This window comes from Glycine soja, chromosome 1 (genome assembly GCF_004193775.1).
Source record: "Glycine soja cultivar W05 chromosome 1, ASM419377v2, whole genome shotgun sequence".
NCBI classification, from domain to species: domain Eukaryota; kingdom Viridiplantae; phylum Streptophyta; class Magnoliopsida; order Fabales; family Fabaceae; genus Glycine; species Glycine soja.
The window spans coordinates 4,183,706-4,198,909 of NC_041002.1; the positions used below are offsets into that span (position 1 = coordinate 4,183,706).

At 31.7% G+C, this 15,204-nt stretch overlaps 1 protein-coding gene across 1 annotated transcript; it reads right to left on the bottom strand.

Moving 5' to 3' along the window:
* Positions 1-814: 814 nt before the first annotated feature.
* LOC114410539 (CLAVATA3/ESR (CLE)-related protein 25-like) lies at positions 815-3,521 on the bottom strand. The gene is made up of 2 exons (XM_028374526.1): positions 2,640-3,521; positions 815-1,647 (listed from the first exon to the last, which is right to left on the bottom strand). The coding sequence occupies exons 1-2, from the start codon at positions 2,924-2,926 to the stop codon at positions 1,608-1,610; spliced, it is 327 nt and encodes a 108-aa protein (XP_028230327.1). The 5' UTR covers positions 2,927-3,521; the 3' UTR covers positions 815-1,607.
* Between the last annotated feature and the right edge of the window lie 11,683 nt (positions 3,522-15,204).

The following is a 15,204-nucleotide window of genomic DNA, read 5'->3' on the forward strand; positions in this document are numbered from 1 at the left end:
AGTGGCGTGGGTTAGTTATATTTAATGATGTGTATACAAGTTTGGTGGGTGATAGGTTGGTTATGACATATTATGTAGACATGTAATATTTAGGCAAATAGTGGCTAATGACTTTAGGAGATTGATTAAGAGATTAATTTTTTTATTAGGATGTTTATAATTGTATTGTCTATAATTTTTTTTATATTTTTTTAATGATTTTTATAATAAATATTTTTTTAGTTCCTTCATTAATATATTATGGAGATTGATTATAACAGAACCCTAGTATTATTTAATATGATGTAACCAATTCTGAGGAAAGATATACATATACCAACTGTATAATTCTTGTAATTGGGTTGGGTATTTCTTGTACCCATTTCTAATTAATGAAAGTCTTTTGGTTGAGAAAAAAAAAAACTAGGTGTTGGTCTCTTTTGCAAGACCGTAACACAAAGAGGGACACCCAAATTCATAAAGTAAAACTTTCTTGGGACTATGAGCATTATATAAGCTATGCTTTTTTTTTTTGTACATATTTTCCTATAAATACAGAAAGAAAAAATGGCGGGGCACTAATGCAAGTAGCTGCTTACCAATCTTAAATCTCATGAAGAAAAGTTTAAAATTATTTAACCTTTTTTTCCCTTTCTGGTAAATGTCTCAATCAAAAACAAAACAGCACGAGAAAAAGTAGAACACCATAAAAATGCTTGAGTTCAGAACATCCTTTAATTTTTTCACTTTAAAACATTGAAGACCGTTTGTTTGTTTCCTCTTTTTTCATTTTATAATAATCCTATTCTTTTCTTACCATGAGATAATAGGAATCTAATAACAGTTTAAAATGTTTGAATGGACCGAAGACCAATCAGTTTCACCACCCCACCAAAGAATCTAGTGAAAAAGACTAACACAAGATGCAAAAACCCTTCTTTTACAGGTGCGCCAACACCTTTAAATGGTGGAATTTACTTTAGGAACTCATGGCTAATCTTTACAATAAATAATAATAAAAAAACAACAACAAGAAACAGTAAATTCCCAAACTTAGTAGTGAGCAAACCAAAGCCAAGACCCTTTGTTTTTTTTCCCCCCTTAACATAGAAAACTTGTGTAGTCCTCCAAAAGCATGCATGGCTTCTGCTGTTGCTAGGACATCTTGTACATGCATCTTTCTTGGCTTTTAAACTTTAAAGGTACGTTAATTGCTTTACATGCAAGCACTGATCTCAATTCCATTGAAATTTGTGACACAGCTACCCCCCTTCTCATATCACAATAAGTTCAAAAAAAAAAAAAAAAAAACAACACTCGCACTAAATTGCAGTTTCTGTAGAAACTGATCAAACTATCTTTTGAGGTTATTTTGCATGTGGGACAAGCTTCCTTTCCTTTTTTTTCTTACCTCTTTAGGCCTCAAACAACTCTTCCCATAACAAATTAATTTCCGCAAGTTAGAGATTAGCCCTTGCTTGCAAGCTATAGAATTCTAAGAAGCTCAGGGTCAGGGATTTATATATATGAATTAAGTTACTCTCAGTTCTCTCACAATACATGGCTAATTAACATATTTGTGTCATCTTCTGCAAGGTTGCTGAAGCTTGTCTAACTTTCCTTGTTAACTAAGCTTGGCCAGGTGGTCGGCCAGAATTTCCAGCTCTCCTGAACAAAATTTTCAAAAAAAAAATTATGCAAATTGATACAATTTATGGTAGAAAATGCATGGACAAGCAATTGAAGCAACCAATATTTATGGCATAGTTTCATAATTCATAGCAAGTCTCACTCCATGCATGCTTGTGTCTTGTGCTAAGAGAAATAAAGAAAGACAACTAAGAAAAGGTTAAAAGTTTCTTAATGAAGAGAGAACCGAATGACATGGATAACTTTGGTTGCTCATGATTAATTAAGAAGTGGAATAAAGTTGTTAGGTGGAGTATACTTTATCTTTTTTTATGGCTTTATATGTATTAATCTATTATAAAGAAGTATCCATCTTAAAAGAATTTAAATCAACAATTCAATGTAACAGTTAAAAGCATGGTAATCAACCCCCATAGTTGGCTTTTCATCCTTTTGTGTTAAGCTTCACTTTGGCAGGATCCACTAAACTTGAAATTGATGAATATTTTTTCGCAAGAGACATGTAACGCGTTTGGAAATCCGTTGAGAAGTAAAACATCACGTCTAAGACGTGGAACGAAACACCTTAATAGTAGTATAATACTACTATATTTGAAAATAATCCAATGGAAATTTTAGATTGAGTTGGGAGGAAAGATAAATATTAGCCTAGTAACAGGGGTGACCTCATATCCATGACAGGAACAGGGGAGCCAAAAACACCTCAAACATATTTTGTATATATTTATATGTTCCTTTCTTAGTTTGTGCATTCTTTTCTCTTGTACACTTGAATTTTCAACAATATTATAATACAAATCATATAGTAAAATTACTACATATATACGTACTATGTCTTGTTATCAAAAGTAATGCATGTCTTGGTGGCAGAAAACGTTGAACAAACATAATACACATCTAATTAAGAACAGTGACATAAGTTGAAATTAAAAGGCACACATGCATGAGAAACAAAATATATATACATAATTTGTGTGTAACTTATTTGGGTTAAGAGAAGGTAGAGAAACCTGTTGTGAATAGGATCTGGTCCATTGGGAACTCTTCTTTTGCTCATGTAGTTGAAGTCCAATTCTGCACGGTCCACCGGCTTATCTCTACCAACCACTCGTTCATGCTTGACCCTTTCTTGAGACCATTGTGTAGTTGGATGTATTGTTCCTTCACCACTACCTAAGCTTCCCAAAACAAGAAGACTAACAAGCCCCATCACAAGAAGTGCTCGAAGGAACCTTGAAAGGAAAAAACTACTACTACTACTACTACTACTACTAGTAGTACTACTATTACCACCCATATGCAAGTTTTATTTTCTTCTTGCTAGTTATGTGTGTTATGTTTGTATATTTTTATGTCATAGGAGGAAGATAGATAGATATGTCTATGACATATGGATGATGAAGAGAAAAGAAGGGAAAACAGAAAAGGCTATATATGATTGCATGATGATTAATAGAAGTGGAATTGGGTAAGAAGAAGAAAAGAGGAGAGAAGAGAAAGAATAATAGAGGGAAAGAGAAGGGGAGAGGGGTGGTGGAGTCAAGGCAAGAACTTTTTTTACTGCGAAGGATTAAGGGTGTGTGTGGTTTTCTTTATAGGTTGGAGGGATTATATGTTGCACTTTCTCGAACTGTGAAAGAGAGAGAGAGAGAGGATTGGAATCGAGCGTGACATGGAGGCAAAGCCCTTTGCTTTATACGGGGAAAGATGTCCCAATACGACACAATTCTTTTGCTTTGATGGTGTGAGTGAGTGAGTGAGTGTGTATTTTCATGCAACTACGGTGTGCCAAAAGACTCCTTATCCTGTCATTCTTTACGTACAATGGTGTAAAAGGAAAATAATAGGTTGCCTTGCTTCTAGTGTTATACTCTCATCTCAGTGCCTCCCGAATCCCACAAGGGAAGGGGAAAGCATATATATATGTGGAATAAAATTTGAGTTCATGTATAATATGCATGCATGTATGCCATGACGACATTGGTCAAGAGAATTAAAAAAAAAATGGAGAGTTTTTTTTTTCTTTCATAAAAGATAATTATTAATTCAACCTTACTGTGATTTTTAATTAAAATGTTTTAGTATTGATTCCTTACTTAATACTCTTAAAATACTCATTCATTCTACAATACTCATTAAAATGTTAACGATAAACTCTTTTAAATATATTTTTTATTATTTAAAATTTATTAAAAATAAAAAATTCTTTAAACTAAAAAACACTTAAAATAGTGATAAAGTAATTTATATGTATTTTTTTTGTATTTTTCAATAAATTTTAATCTAATTCTTTTCTTATACGAAATAGTCCTCTTGACATTCTTACCCTGTATATCAAATTGTTAACTTGCAAACATTTTATCCTTTATGGTTTTGTTTAAATTAGAAGTAAAATCAAAAGAAAAGAAAACAAAAAGATATAAATAAAAGAGAAATAAAATAGAATTGTGTTATCTAGATGGATGTAAGTATTTTTATACAAATTAAAAAATAAATTTTAACTAAAAAAATTAAGCCTTTTCCTATATTATTGGTCTAAATTATTTCTTATCTTTACGATATAAAAAATATTTTTTTAAAACGTAAAAAAATTATCAAATGCAACAAGCAGCCAATTTTACTTTAGTAGATATATATATATATATATATATATATATATATATATATATATATATATATATATATATATATATATATATATATATTTTGCTTGTAGAACCCATAAAGGCTTTGTTCACTCCTATTTTTTTCTCAAAGAAACAGTGAAAAATTTGATATTTTCATCTTAATTCTGTCCTTTTTATTTCCTTCATCTCTATATATGTATTCAAACAAATATAGTATAGGATTAAAAAACTCTTCTATACAGATGACAATTTTGTAGATATGTTTGGAATTGAGATTTTAAAGAAGATAAAAGGAAATAGATGGTAAATTTTTTATTTTTATTTTCAGAGAGTTATATAATATTTATAAAAATAAAAAAGATTAAAATGCTAAATTCATATTAATCAATTATTTTATTTCATTTTTAAAATATCAAATTAGATGTATTTGTAAGAAATGCAATTTTTTGTCTTTCCTTCATCTTTTCGTTAAAATTCAACTCTCAGTCTCTCATACATACTTTAAGCAAGGACAGTTCTATGCTATAGGTTTTGGGGCCCGCCAAAATTTTATTTTATTTTTCTTTATCTATGCTATATGTGTATTAATTTCTGCCACAAGAATTTTATAATTTTATTAAAATAAGAAGAGTTGTCATTTTCATAAAATAAATTATATATTAACAAAGTTTACTGTGTTGTTAGTGATGGACTGCTAAGCATAGTAACGAAGATCCTCACATCCCAATCAACGACAATTTTTCCCAAGTAAATACTATAATGTAAAGGAAAGCATTTCGTATGCATAAATTAGAGGGAAAGGAAAAATACTAGTTACGAAAGCTGTAATTGGAATATTTGGTTCTCTCTTGGACTGAAGCTTGTTAGGCCACATGCCACAAGTCCACAACAACAACATAACTTCAATAAAAACAAGTAACGTGGGATTGAAAAGGTGCAATGAGTCTATACTAATTTGACCAATAAAGTAAAGCCACAAAAAGTAAATTAAGAATAAAAAAGTACAGGAAACAAAGAAAATAAATTAGATCATACTGTAAACATGTTAGATTGTGTGGGCATTCAATATTCTTGTCCATGATTACTAATGACAAAAGAGGACAAGGTATGCCTTCAAATTAACCCGTGCATTCAATATTGTACTTGTGCAAATTTCTTTTAGCTTAATTCTAGGTAACCAATTATTGTTTCTAAAAGCTCATTTAAGAAGCTGAAAAAAATCATTTCTTTAAAACAAAATGAAATTTGATATTGGCAATTTGGCATTGTGGCTTTATACAAATTCATGTTGGATTAATAATAATATAAAATTTGATCTTCATTGCAATACAAGATTAGTAGATTACCATTATAATATTTAAGTACTCTGTTGGGGATTAAAGCCCACACAACAGAAACAATTCTCTCAAATCCTCTCTCTTCCTTGCTTTTCTCAAATCTTGTACTTTGAACACTTATTCATCAAAGTATGTTGGCATCTTTAATACCATATATGCTCACCTAACAGTGGCTGCCAGATTAATGGCCCACACACACATATGCTTTAATATATCTTGTGAACCACTCTTAGTTGAGGCTGCAAATTATATATATATATATATATATATATATATATATTCTATGATCTGTTGCACCTAGAGGGTATTACAACAAGGAATCTCTACGCTAAATTAAACAGAAAAAAAATAAACATATACATTAAAAACTATAGAATACAATCCTACGTTGATATAAACTTATTTAAGAATATGTAAGAAGTTCGATCCTTATATTTGTATATATAACAGAAAATTTATTAAGAAAAATCAATTTCTTAAATAAAGTTCATTATATGAGAGATTGGTCTTCAGCTCTTTATTAAAGGATACACCAAGTTTACAAAAAAATAAAATAAAATTATAGAATAGATTACAAACAGAAGAAGCTGGTTCCTTTGAATGAGGGCTGTGATTAGGGGAATATATATATAGCACGTCCCACATCTTAATTCTCCATATGGCCAAAGCATATGGCACATTTTGTCTTATCCATTATGCATGAATCTTACAATAATGAAAAACCAAAAGTGATTTTTGTTGGAGAATCCAATGCTTTTTACTGTAATAGCTTCACCTTGAAGATACATAGAGGATTTATATATATATATAACGTAGTTATTCATACCATAGCAACATGTGATTACTCTAACAAGCTTTAGGAATTGATGCCTTGGCCTATGGCACATGTTTGAGGTGTGGAATATTACATATACACATATTATTGACACTTTGACAGTGATTTATACCTGCGGACATCTACCAAAGTTAATGAATTCGATGGAGAGTTATAAGGCTAAGGTCCATAGGGCAAGCCGCCACAAGCTGATTCGCTCATTTGCAGAGAACTTTTTGGACTTGTCCCTCAACAGATGGCTAAAATTCATATGGCTTGTCTGCTTTGCACGAATACTTTACTAGTATAAACTTGTAAAAAATAGTGGCTAATTCATCTAGAAGACGGGTACATAATAATACATGAGATATATTCTTTTTCAAAAGGTTTATGAATTAGCATTTTCACTAAAGGAATATTTATTTTAAAATTAGATAAAATTGATTTTGAATTGTTAGAGTATAAGTGTGAGGTAAAGTCTCAAATCTTGTAAGAATGAGAAGGTTGAACACGATATATGTGAAGGTAAGACTTATAAACCTGAGCCTTTGGACTAAAGTGTGATGTCAAGTTCACTTATGTGATTGTTCATAACTCATTAGTATAAATCTCTCTGTGTTTATCCCTCTTAGACACACAACAATTGGTATTAGAATCGATGGTTCAACTTGGTAACTGATTTGAACAAGTAAAAGAAGATGGCAGTGGATCTTTGGTTCGGGGATCCCTTGTATCAAAAGTCTTTTTGGCAGTGGATTCAAGCAGGGTGTTCTATAGGGGGAGATTATCATGTGAATGAGACTCACACTTGAGAAGAAGATTGTTGGAGTACAAGTGTAAGGTGAAATCTTACATCCTGTAAGAATGAAAAGGTTGAATACCATATAAGTAAAAACAAAACCCATAAATCTGAACCTTAAGATTTTGGGTTAAAATATCATGCCAAGTCTTAGGATGAATCATTATGTAACTAGAGTTAGCTTAGTTGGTTAGTCTTTATGTAACTATAGTTAGCTTAGTTAGTTATAGCTAGCTATGAGTTAGTTACTCTTACAACTAACATTACTAGAAAAAGGTTATTCTACGTCGGTTAAAAGACACTTTTTACGACGGTTATTAACTGTCGTCGTAGTCAATGTCGTATAAAGTCTTCACTTTCTATGATAGTTCGATAAAAATCGTCTTAGAAAAAAGTATCATTCTAAGACGGTTTTTAGCTAAAAACCGTCTTAGAAAGGTTTTAAGACGGTTTTTAGTTAAAAATTGTCTTAGAATGATAGACTTTCTAAGACGATTTTCTAGATAATCATCTTAGAATGTATTTTTTTTAAATAAAATATATTTGAGGATTCTAAGACGGTTTTTCAGAAAACCGTCTTAGAATGTAACTTTTTTTTAAAAAAATTAAATATATTTGAGGATTCTAAGACGATGTTTTGAGAAAATCATCTTAGAATTATTATTTTAAAAAAAAATTGAGGTGCTTTACCTAGTTTGTTTTCTCTTGCTGTTCAAAGAAATGAAGTTTCTTCATCTTTGTCACAAAAGCATCTTAATTAGTTAGTCTAAAGGCAAATCTAAGGTCGGTCATCATTATTATAAGTATACAATGATTCACTTTGTAAAAATGGAAAAAATACCACGTTCAACAAAATGTTTCAATCAAATAAAAAATAGTTTCAACATTCGAAGCTATTAAGCATTTATACAAAAATATTACAACCTAGAATGGTTGAAGGTTTTGTCCTCGAGAAAATAAGATATCCCATAAGCTGTTAAGCCTGGATTGATACACATTAAGTGGAGTTGATCCCACTCCTAACCCCAGGGATAAATTTGATACAACTGGAGTTGGGGCTTATAACCAACAGTACACTTGAAATATATATAGAATAACATTAACATGGCTCACCTTAGAATTTATAAAGGGAAAAATTGTCATGAATAAAATTACAATGTATGTTCTCGAGGATAGAAACATTGAGTACTTTATAATTGTATGTTCGAATTTTTTCCGAGCGTGCAACTTTATTCTAACTACATTAAAATCCTAACTACTTCTAACTAACTCTGCTGCCTTATGTAACTAACTCAAGCAGCTCTATTCCCTTATTTATTCTTTCATACACCTTTTTAATAGGGGGTCACACCCAGTTGCAAATAGAAAAACAATCCAATTTTATTTTACTCACTAGCACAAGATAACAAATGACTCTTAATTTCCCTAATTATAATAGATGGATTTTAAAAGCTTGTGGTGTGGTTGATACCCACAATTTCAATATCCCTATGCCTATCTTTTCTCTCCCCCAAATTGGTATCAGAGCAAACACAAGAGGTGGTAGAGCTTAGCAGTATCATGCATATAATTGATCAAGAAATAACCTGATGAGTATAAGAAGGTTGGTCATATATAGAAATGTAGTTTCCTAGAGATTGTTGTAAATCCTAAAGGTCAGCCAGACCATGAGATAAGACTCCAACAACATCCCAAATGCCCTGAAAACAAGCTATTACATGATACTGCCTAAAACAAACAAAGAGCAGTCAATAAAAAGCTCTTATATTTTGTAACATTAGTATTGTAACATTAAACAAAATGATTGATCAACTTCGAACAACTTGAAGTAAAATTTGAAATATATTGTATTCAAGGTCAAAAACATTACCTCATGCCTTACAACTTGCCTTAAAACCTACTTTGGTGCAAGTATTATTACCACCAATAAAACAAAAGGGTTGAAAATATTATTACAAAATAGAAAAGAATGAATTGAACAATATTAAAGTTCATTAACCATGCTAGATAAAAAATGAATAAGAAATAATATTATGAAATCATGTTTATTTATTTTCCTTATACTTATTATTTAGAGTTGATGCTTTTATTGCCTTTGTTCAAGGAAAATGTGTAGAAGTTTTTATTGTCTTTGTTCTTTAAAATCCTTCTATTTGATAGTGTAAAATGAACAATTAGGGTGTAAAATGAACTAAATTAAATGTGATACACAATGAAGATGGTGTAAAATTAGGAAGGCATGCCTATAGAGAGAGCACATGTGTAAAAACATGCTTAGTGCAGAAAATGATAAAAAGATATATAAACAACTGGTTGCATGCCTATAGGGAGTGGACATTCAACAAACATAAGTAAAAACATGTTCAGTGTAGAAAATAAAATCATAACAAATTAAAATACCAGTTTCATCTTGGATATCAATATATGAATGAAAATAAGCTACCCACCCACAATTCATCAATATAAACCCCACCAGAAAATAGAACCCATCACAATTAACCAAGACTACTTTGAGTCAAACACTTTATGCTCGGTAACCTATTAAGTAGCTTTGTCAAACTGATGTGCCTTCTATTCTACCTGTCGACAAGTATCATTACACATTGTAATTATAAATTATATAATTAACCTCCAAATTCACATTTATGATGCATAAACTCAACTACAACAAAGATTTTAGACAAGCAAGTGGGTTACAGTATAAGTCCTTCTCTTAAGTGTCTCATGGGCAAGATCCTTGATCTCCATTCTGAAGAGCAAGTTGTGCCCTTTGATACCTATTATTAAGGGAAGGAGAGGATAATAACTACCAGATAATGAATGGTGGGTGAAAATAAAACATAAATTTTTTAAACCAAAGAAAATAATGAAAAAAGAATGCCAATCATCAGAAGCTTTTTGTACAGATTTGTACTTGCTTTCTAATTGCTTTTTGAGATGCTAGAACCTAGAGAAAATGAAAATACACAAGTTTATTGAAAACATCCATTTATATAGAGTTTGCAATATCATTATGCATTAGCAATCACTTTTTTTTTTACAAATTATAAAAGTAAAACCCAGGTTGGAATATAAAAATTGATCACTAAGAATAGATGGATACAAAATATGTGTGTGTGTGTGTGTGGATGTAGTAAAACAAAAAGGCATGACAAACTCATTACATACCCGTGTTATAGCTTGGTAAACCTTTATTATTCAAAGTCATCAAAATAAAACAAAAATTGAAGTGAAAGTAAGGATGAAAAAAATAACTCCATATGTTAAATAAAAATCTCAATTATATGCATACCATGATGCTACCTTGATAACTCAAGCAAATATGAATAAAAGAATGCTTCATATCCATTCTTCAAATCCAACGGTTAAATGATAAGTGCTAAGCAAGATTATGCAATTATACATAATACAATCCTTCATGTTCATACCAGTAAGAGATCAATTTGTCAACCTAAAAAAATAAATGACAAATAAGGATAAACCAAAAACCAAAGAATGCACACTAGTGCGCAACACCCTTGCAATCAATTTCTACTTCAACCATTTTGGATACCAATCTCATTCAGCCAATTTAGAGCCTACAAAAGAACCGATGCTCCCCTTTATGTAGAATTCAGACTACCATGACTCCATAAAGTTTTAGTAAGTCAGTCAAATAATTAATTGGCAAATATAAGGCATTTCCCAAAATATATTGTTAAACATGTATGTACTTTCCCCTCATTGCTTATATCTTAGAACTAGTTTTAATAGTTGTGATTCATATGTCTTGTATTTAATATTTTTTATACTACAAAAGGAAGGAAAGAAAAGGAAAAAAAATTAAATATTGATTCATCAAGGTTCCACTTTACTGATGGACTTGGCAACTAATTAGAGAAATTGTGTAGCTCAATGTGCAAGGATCCCCAGGTCTACTAGACATCAAAAAACACTTTATTCACATCCACTTACAAATCATCAATGGATTTCAAAGCCCAACCCAGTTTGTAATATTGAATATTCTTATATAAGTTATCAAGTCCAATAGCCTTCTTGAGCATATTAACTACAGGGCATATAATCGCAGCAAAGTCCCTTCATTCTAACACAACTCGAGTTCTTCCATGGTTGTTTTATTTTGGCATTGGTAGGAAACATTAAGCTATACAATAGGAATTTTCATGCACATATACTCGATGAAGAGCTAAAAGTTAGTAGCTGCAAAAATATTAAGAAAAATTGAAACGTAACAGCAACACCAGAAGTAACAAAATGATAAATACGCATAAAGATATTACGTGAACACAAAAAAAAAATAGTTTTGTCTTGTGTAGGTGAATATTTAACAGCGGTGCAATATATATAATCTAATTTTTGTGCATGTCTTAAGGTTTACTCCTATACAAAACATAAACGGAATAACAATGATAAATTTCATCATAGTTTATTTCCCAAACAGAACAAAGACAAAAAAAAAACATACCCAAAGCTGTATAAAATGGAAAGAAATCAAGATTGGAATGTGTTCTTGACCATATTCCGCACCACCAAAACCCCCCATCACAACAATAGAAAATTTTAAAACCAAAATAAAATAAAAATGAGAACAAAAAGTAAATGAAAATTAGACGTGTGAGAGAGATGAACAAAAGCGAAGTAGCAATGTGAAATCCTACTGCAAAGGAACACAAAAATACCAAGATCCAATTCTCAAAGACCAAGACCTTCGCAATTCGACCAACTCAACTCCACCTTCCGCCAATTTTTCTTCACTTTTCCTTAGCGCCACCATGACCATCACACTCGGTCTCTTCTGCCTCTGCATCCATTGCTGTGAATAAGCAAGAGGGCTTTGATGGCGATGATCCAATCGCGCGTCTTGTTGAGCCTCTTGGAAATGGTGATGAGAGAAGCACTGATGTAGCTTCTAGAAAGCGACATCAATGTCAGGATTTCTCTGACGTATTTCTCATCGGCGAGGACTTGTTCGTGGCTGGTGGCTTTGACGATTAAGACTTCGAGGTCGGGGGCCAAATTGCCGGCAAATATACTACCTCGGATTGGGGCTTAGGGTTTCCTCCTAGTGAGAGAGACGAGGCACGAGTGAGAGAGATGATGCGCGAGTTAGAGAGTTGCATGCCTTTTAAATAAGTTAGATATGTTTTAAAAGACAGTTCTTCATGAACTGATGTAGTAATGCCTTTTCAAATACGGTTTTTTCAAAACCGCCTTTGAAAAATTACACTTAATTACAAAAATGCCACCACCCCCATTTTTTTAAGACAATTTTTATAAGACCGTCGTAGATCCGCTGTCGTTGTAAAGTTTTATTTTAGTAGTGGAACTATATAATAGTTGTAATAACTAACTTTGTAAGCTAATTCATTTTCATGCTATTCAATTCCTTCAATATATGTTTTCTCTCTGTCTTCCTTTGCAAGCTTTGCATTTAACCATGACAACAATGAGGTTTATGATGGTATTAAAGCTCTTCTATTGAAGAGCTTTGCTACGCAACTCTCTGTTCTTGCTTCTTCTATTTTTTTCATTCAATTTCTTCATCATGAATACCAATTCATCTAATCAAAATCAATCTCTGAATTTACACAACCTATACTATCTTCATCCAAGAGAAAATCCAGAAACTGCAATGGTTTCTCTAGTTCTTGATTCAACAAATTAGAATTTGTGGAGTCAATCAATGCTTACTGCATTAAGTGCGAAAAATAAAGTTGAATTTGTCGATGGATCTATACAAGGATACACATCAAATCATACACTTCATACAACTAGGAAGATGTGCAATAATATGGTGGTTTCTTGGCTTGTACACTCAGTCTCATCTTCGATTAGATAGAGCATTATTTGGATGGATGATGCACGAGACATATGGAAGGATTTGAAGTCGAGGTATTCATAAAGAGATTTGCTGAGAATTTCATAATTGCAGCAGGATATGGCTTCTATCAAACAAGGTGATCAATCTATAACTGACTATTTTACAAAATTGCGTGTTATTTGGGATGAATTGGAAAGTTATAGACCAAATCTAGTTTGTTCATGTGATCCAAAGTGTGTGTATGATGCTCTTACTAGTGTTATGGAGAGAAAGAAACAAGATTAGGTTAAGTAGTTTCTTAGAGGTCTGAATGATCAGTTGAATACTGTTAGATCCAATGTATTGATGATGGATCCTTTGCCTAGCATAGCTAAGGTCTTCTCATATGTTGTTCAGCAAGAGAGACAACTTGCAAGTAACAATATAATGGGAAACACCAGCTTGATTAACACAACCAACACCAACTCATTTAATTCAAGAAATTTGTGCACCTACTGTGGTAAAAATAATCATACTGTTGATGAGTGTTATAGAAAAAATGGTTTTCCTCAAAATTATGCTTCTAGAAGAGGAAGAGGAAGTCAAAGTGGCTTTGGTAGAGGAAACTCAATAGGAAGAGGAAGTAAGCTATGTACATATTGTGGTGTAATTAACCACATTGTAGATGAATGCTATAGAAAGCATGGCTATCCTCTTGGACACAAGTTTTACAAGTCTCAAGGTCCGAACATCAACAATGTCAGTGCAGAAAATGAGGAAGGTGATAACTCAGCCCAAGAAAGGAAACAAGAAACACAAAATGAGGATGTGAAACTAACTTCTCAACAGTATAAAGCTTTGATGGCACTATTGCAACAAAAAAACACAACTCACAACAATTCACATGTGAATCAAATTGTGGCAGTTAGCAACATAGGTAGTACTCTATCCATTACTTGTAGTGTAAGCAAGACTAGTCAAGATAGGTGGATCCTTGACTCAGGTGCAACAGACCATGTTACAACCTTTCCTCATTTGTTTTCTTTGTGTAAAAAGATAAATCCTATAATTGTTAGACTTCCTAATGCTCATACAGTCACTGTAACTCATGCAAGAAAAGTTCAATTTTCTCAACTTTTATACCAAGAGGATGTTTTATACATACCTAGTTTTCAATTCAATTTGATTTCAATATCCAAATTGGTCTTTTCTTTGTCTTGCAAACTAACTTTCATGAATGACAAATGCTTTATACAATATTTACAGAGCATGTAGAGGATTGGTATAGTTGATATGGTGGAAGGTCTTTACAGACTTAACATGGTTCCTCTCAAGCCTCATAGAGAATATAGTTCCAATTCCATTACTGTTCCTGTCTGCTCTAATGTTTCTAGCATTTCAACTTTTTCATGTAATAAAAAACCTATAGATTTGTGGCATTTTAAACTTGGTCATCCATCTTATGAAAGATTGGTGTTGTTGAAACAATTTTATCTAATTCTTACATCAGATAAACAGTTCATATGTGAAACTTGTCATCATTCAAAACAAAAGAAATTGTCTTTTCCTAGCAGTGATTCTCATTGATCTTGTGCTTTTAATCTTATACATGTTGATATTTGGGGCCCTTGCCATGTAACTTATTTAAATGGTTACAAATATTTTCTCACTATTGTAGATGATTATTCAAGGTTTGTTTGGGTTTTCCTTATGAATTCAAAAGCTAAAACACAATCTCATTTAAAGAACTTTGTTGCCAATGTTGAAAGGTAATTTGAATAAAAAATAAAGGTCATCAAATTAGACAATGACCCTGAGTTTATTATGAAATAGTTCTATGATGATATTGGCATTATACATCAATGTTCTTGTGTTGAAACTCTCTAACAGAATGGGATTGTTGAAAGAAGACATCAACATCTATTAAATGTCACTCGATCCTTGTTATTTTAGTCTAATTTACCATCTACTTTTTGGTCTTATGCCTTGATTCATTTTGTTGTACTTATTAATTGCATGCCTACCCCTTTTCTTGGAAATCAAACTCCTTATGAAAAACTACATGGAACTATGTATGATATTGAATCTTTAAGGGTATTTGGTTGTCTGTGTTTTTCTAGTACTCTGACAGCTAACAGAAAGAAGCTTGACCCAAAGCTGTTATTTCTGTTTTTTTGGGCTTAAAGCCTCACACAAAA

What these genes read in the sequence shown, in the direction of transcription:
- LOC114410539 (XM_028374526.1), bottom strand. Translation starts at nt 2,926, where the DNA reads ATGGGTGGTAATAGTAGTACTACTAGTAGTAGTAGTAGTAGTAGTAGT. An exon ending in CCAGATCCTATTCACAACAG is followed by an intron (nt 1,648 to 2,639) that starts GTTTCTCTACCT and finishes AATTTTGTTCAG; the next exon opens with GAGAGCTGGAAATTCTGGCC.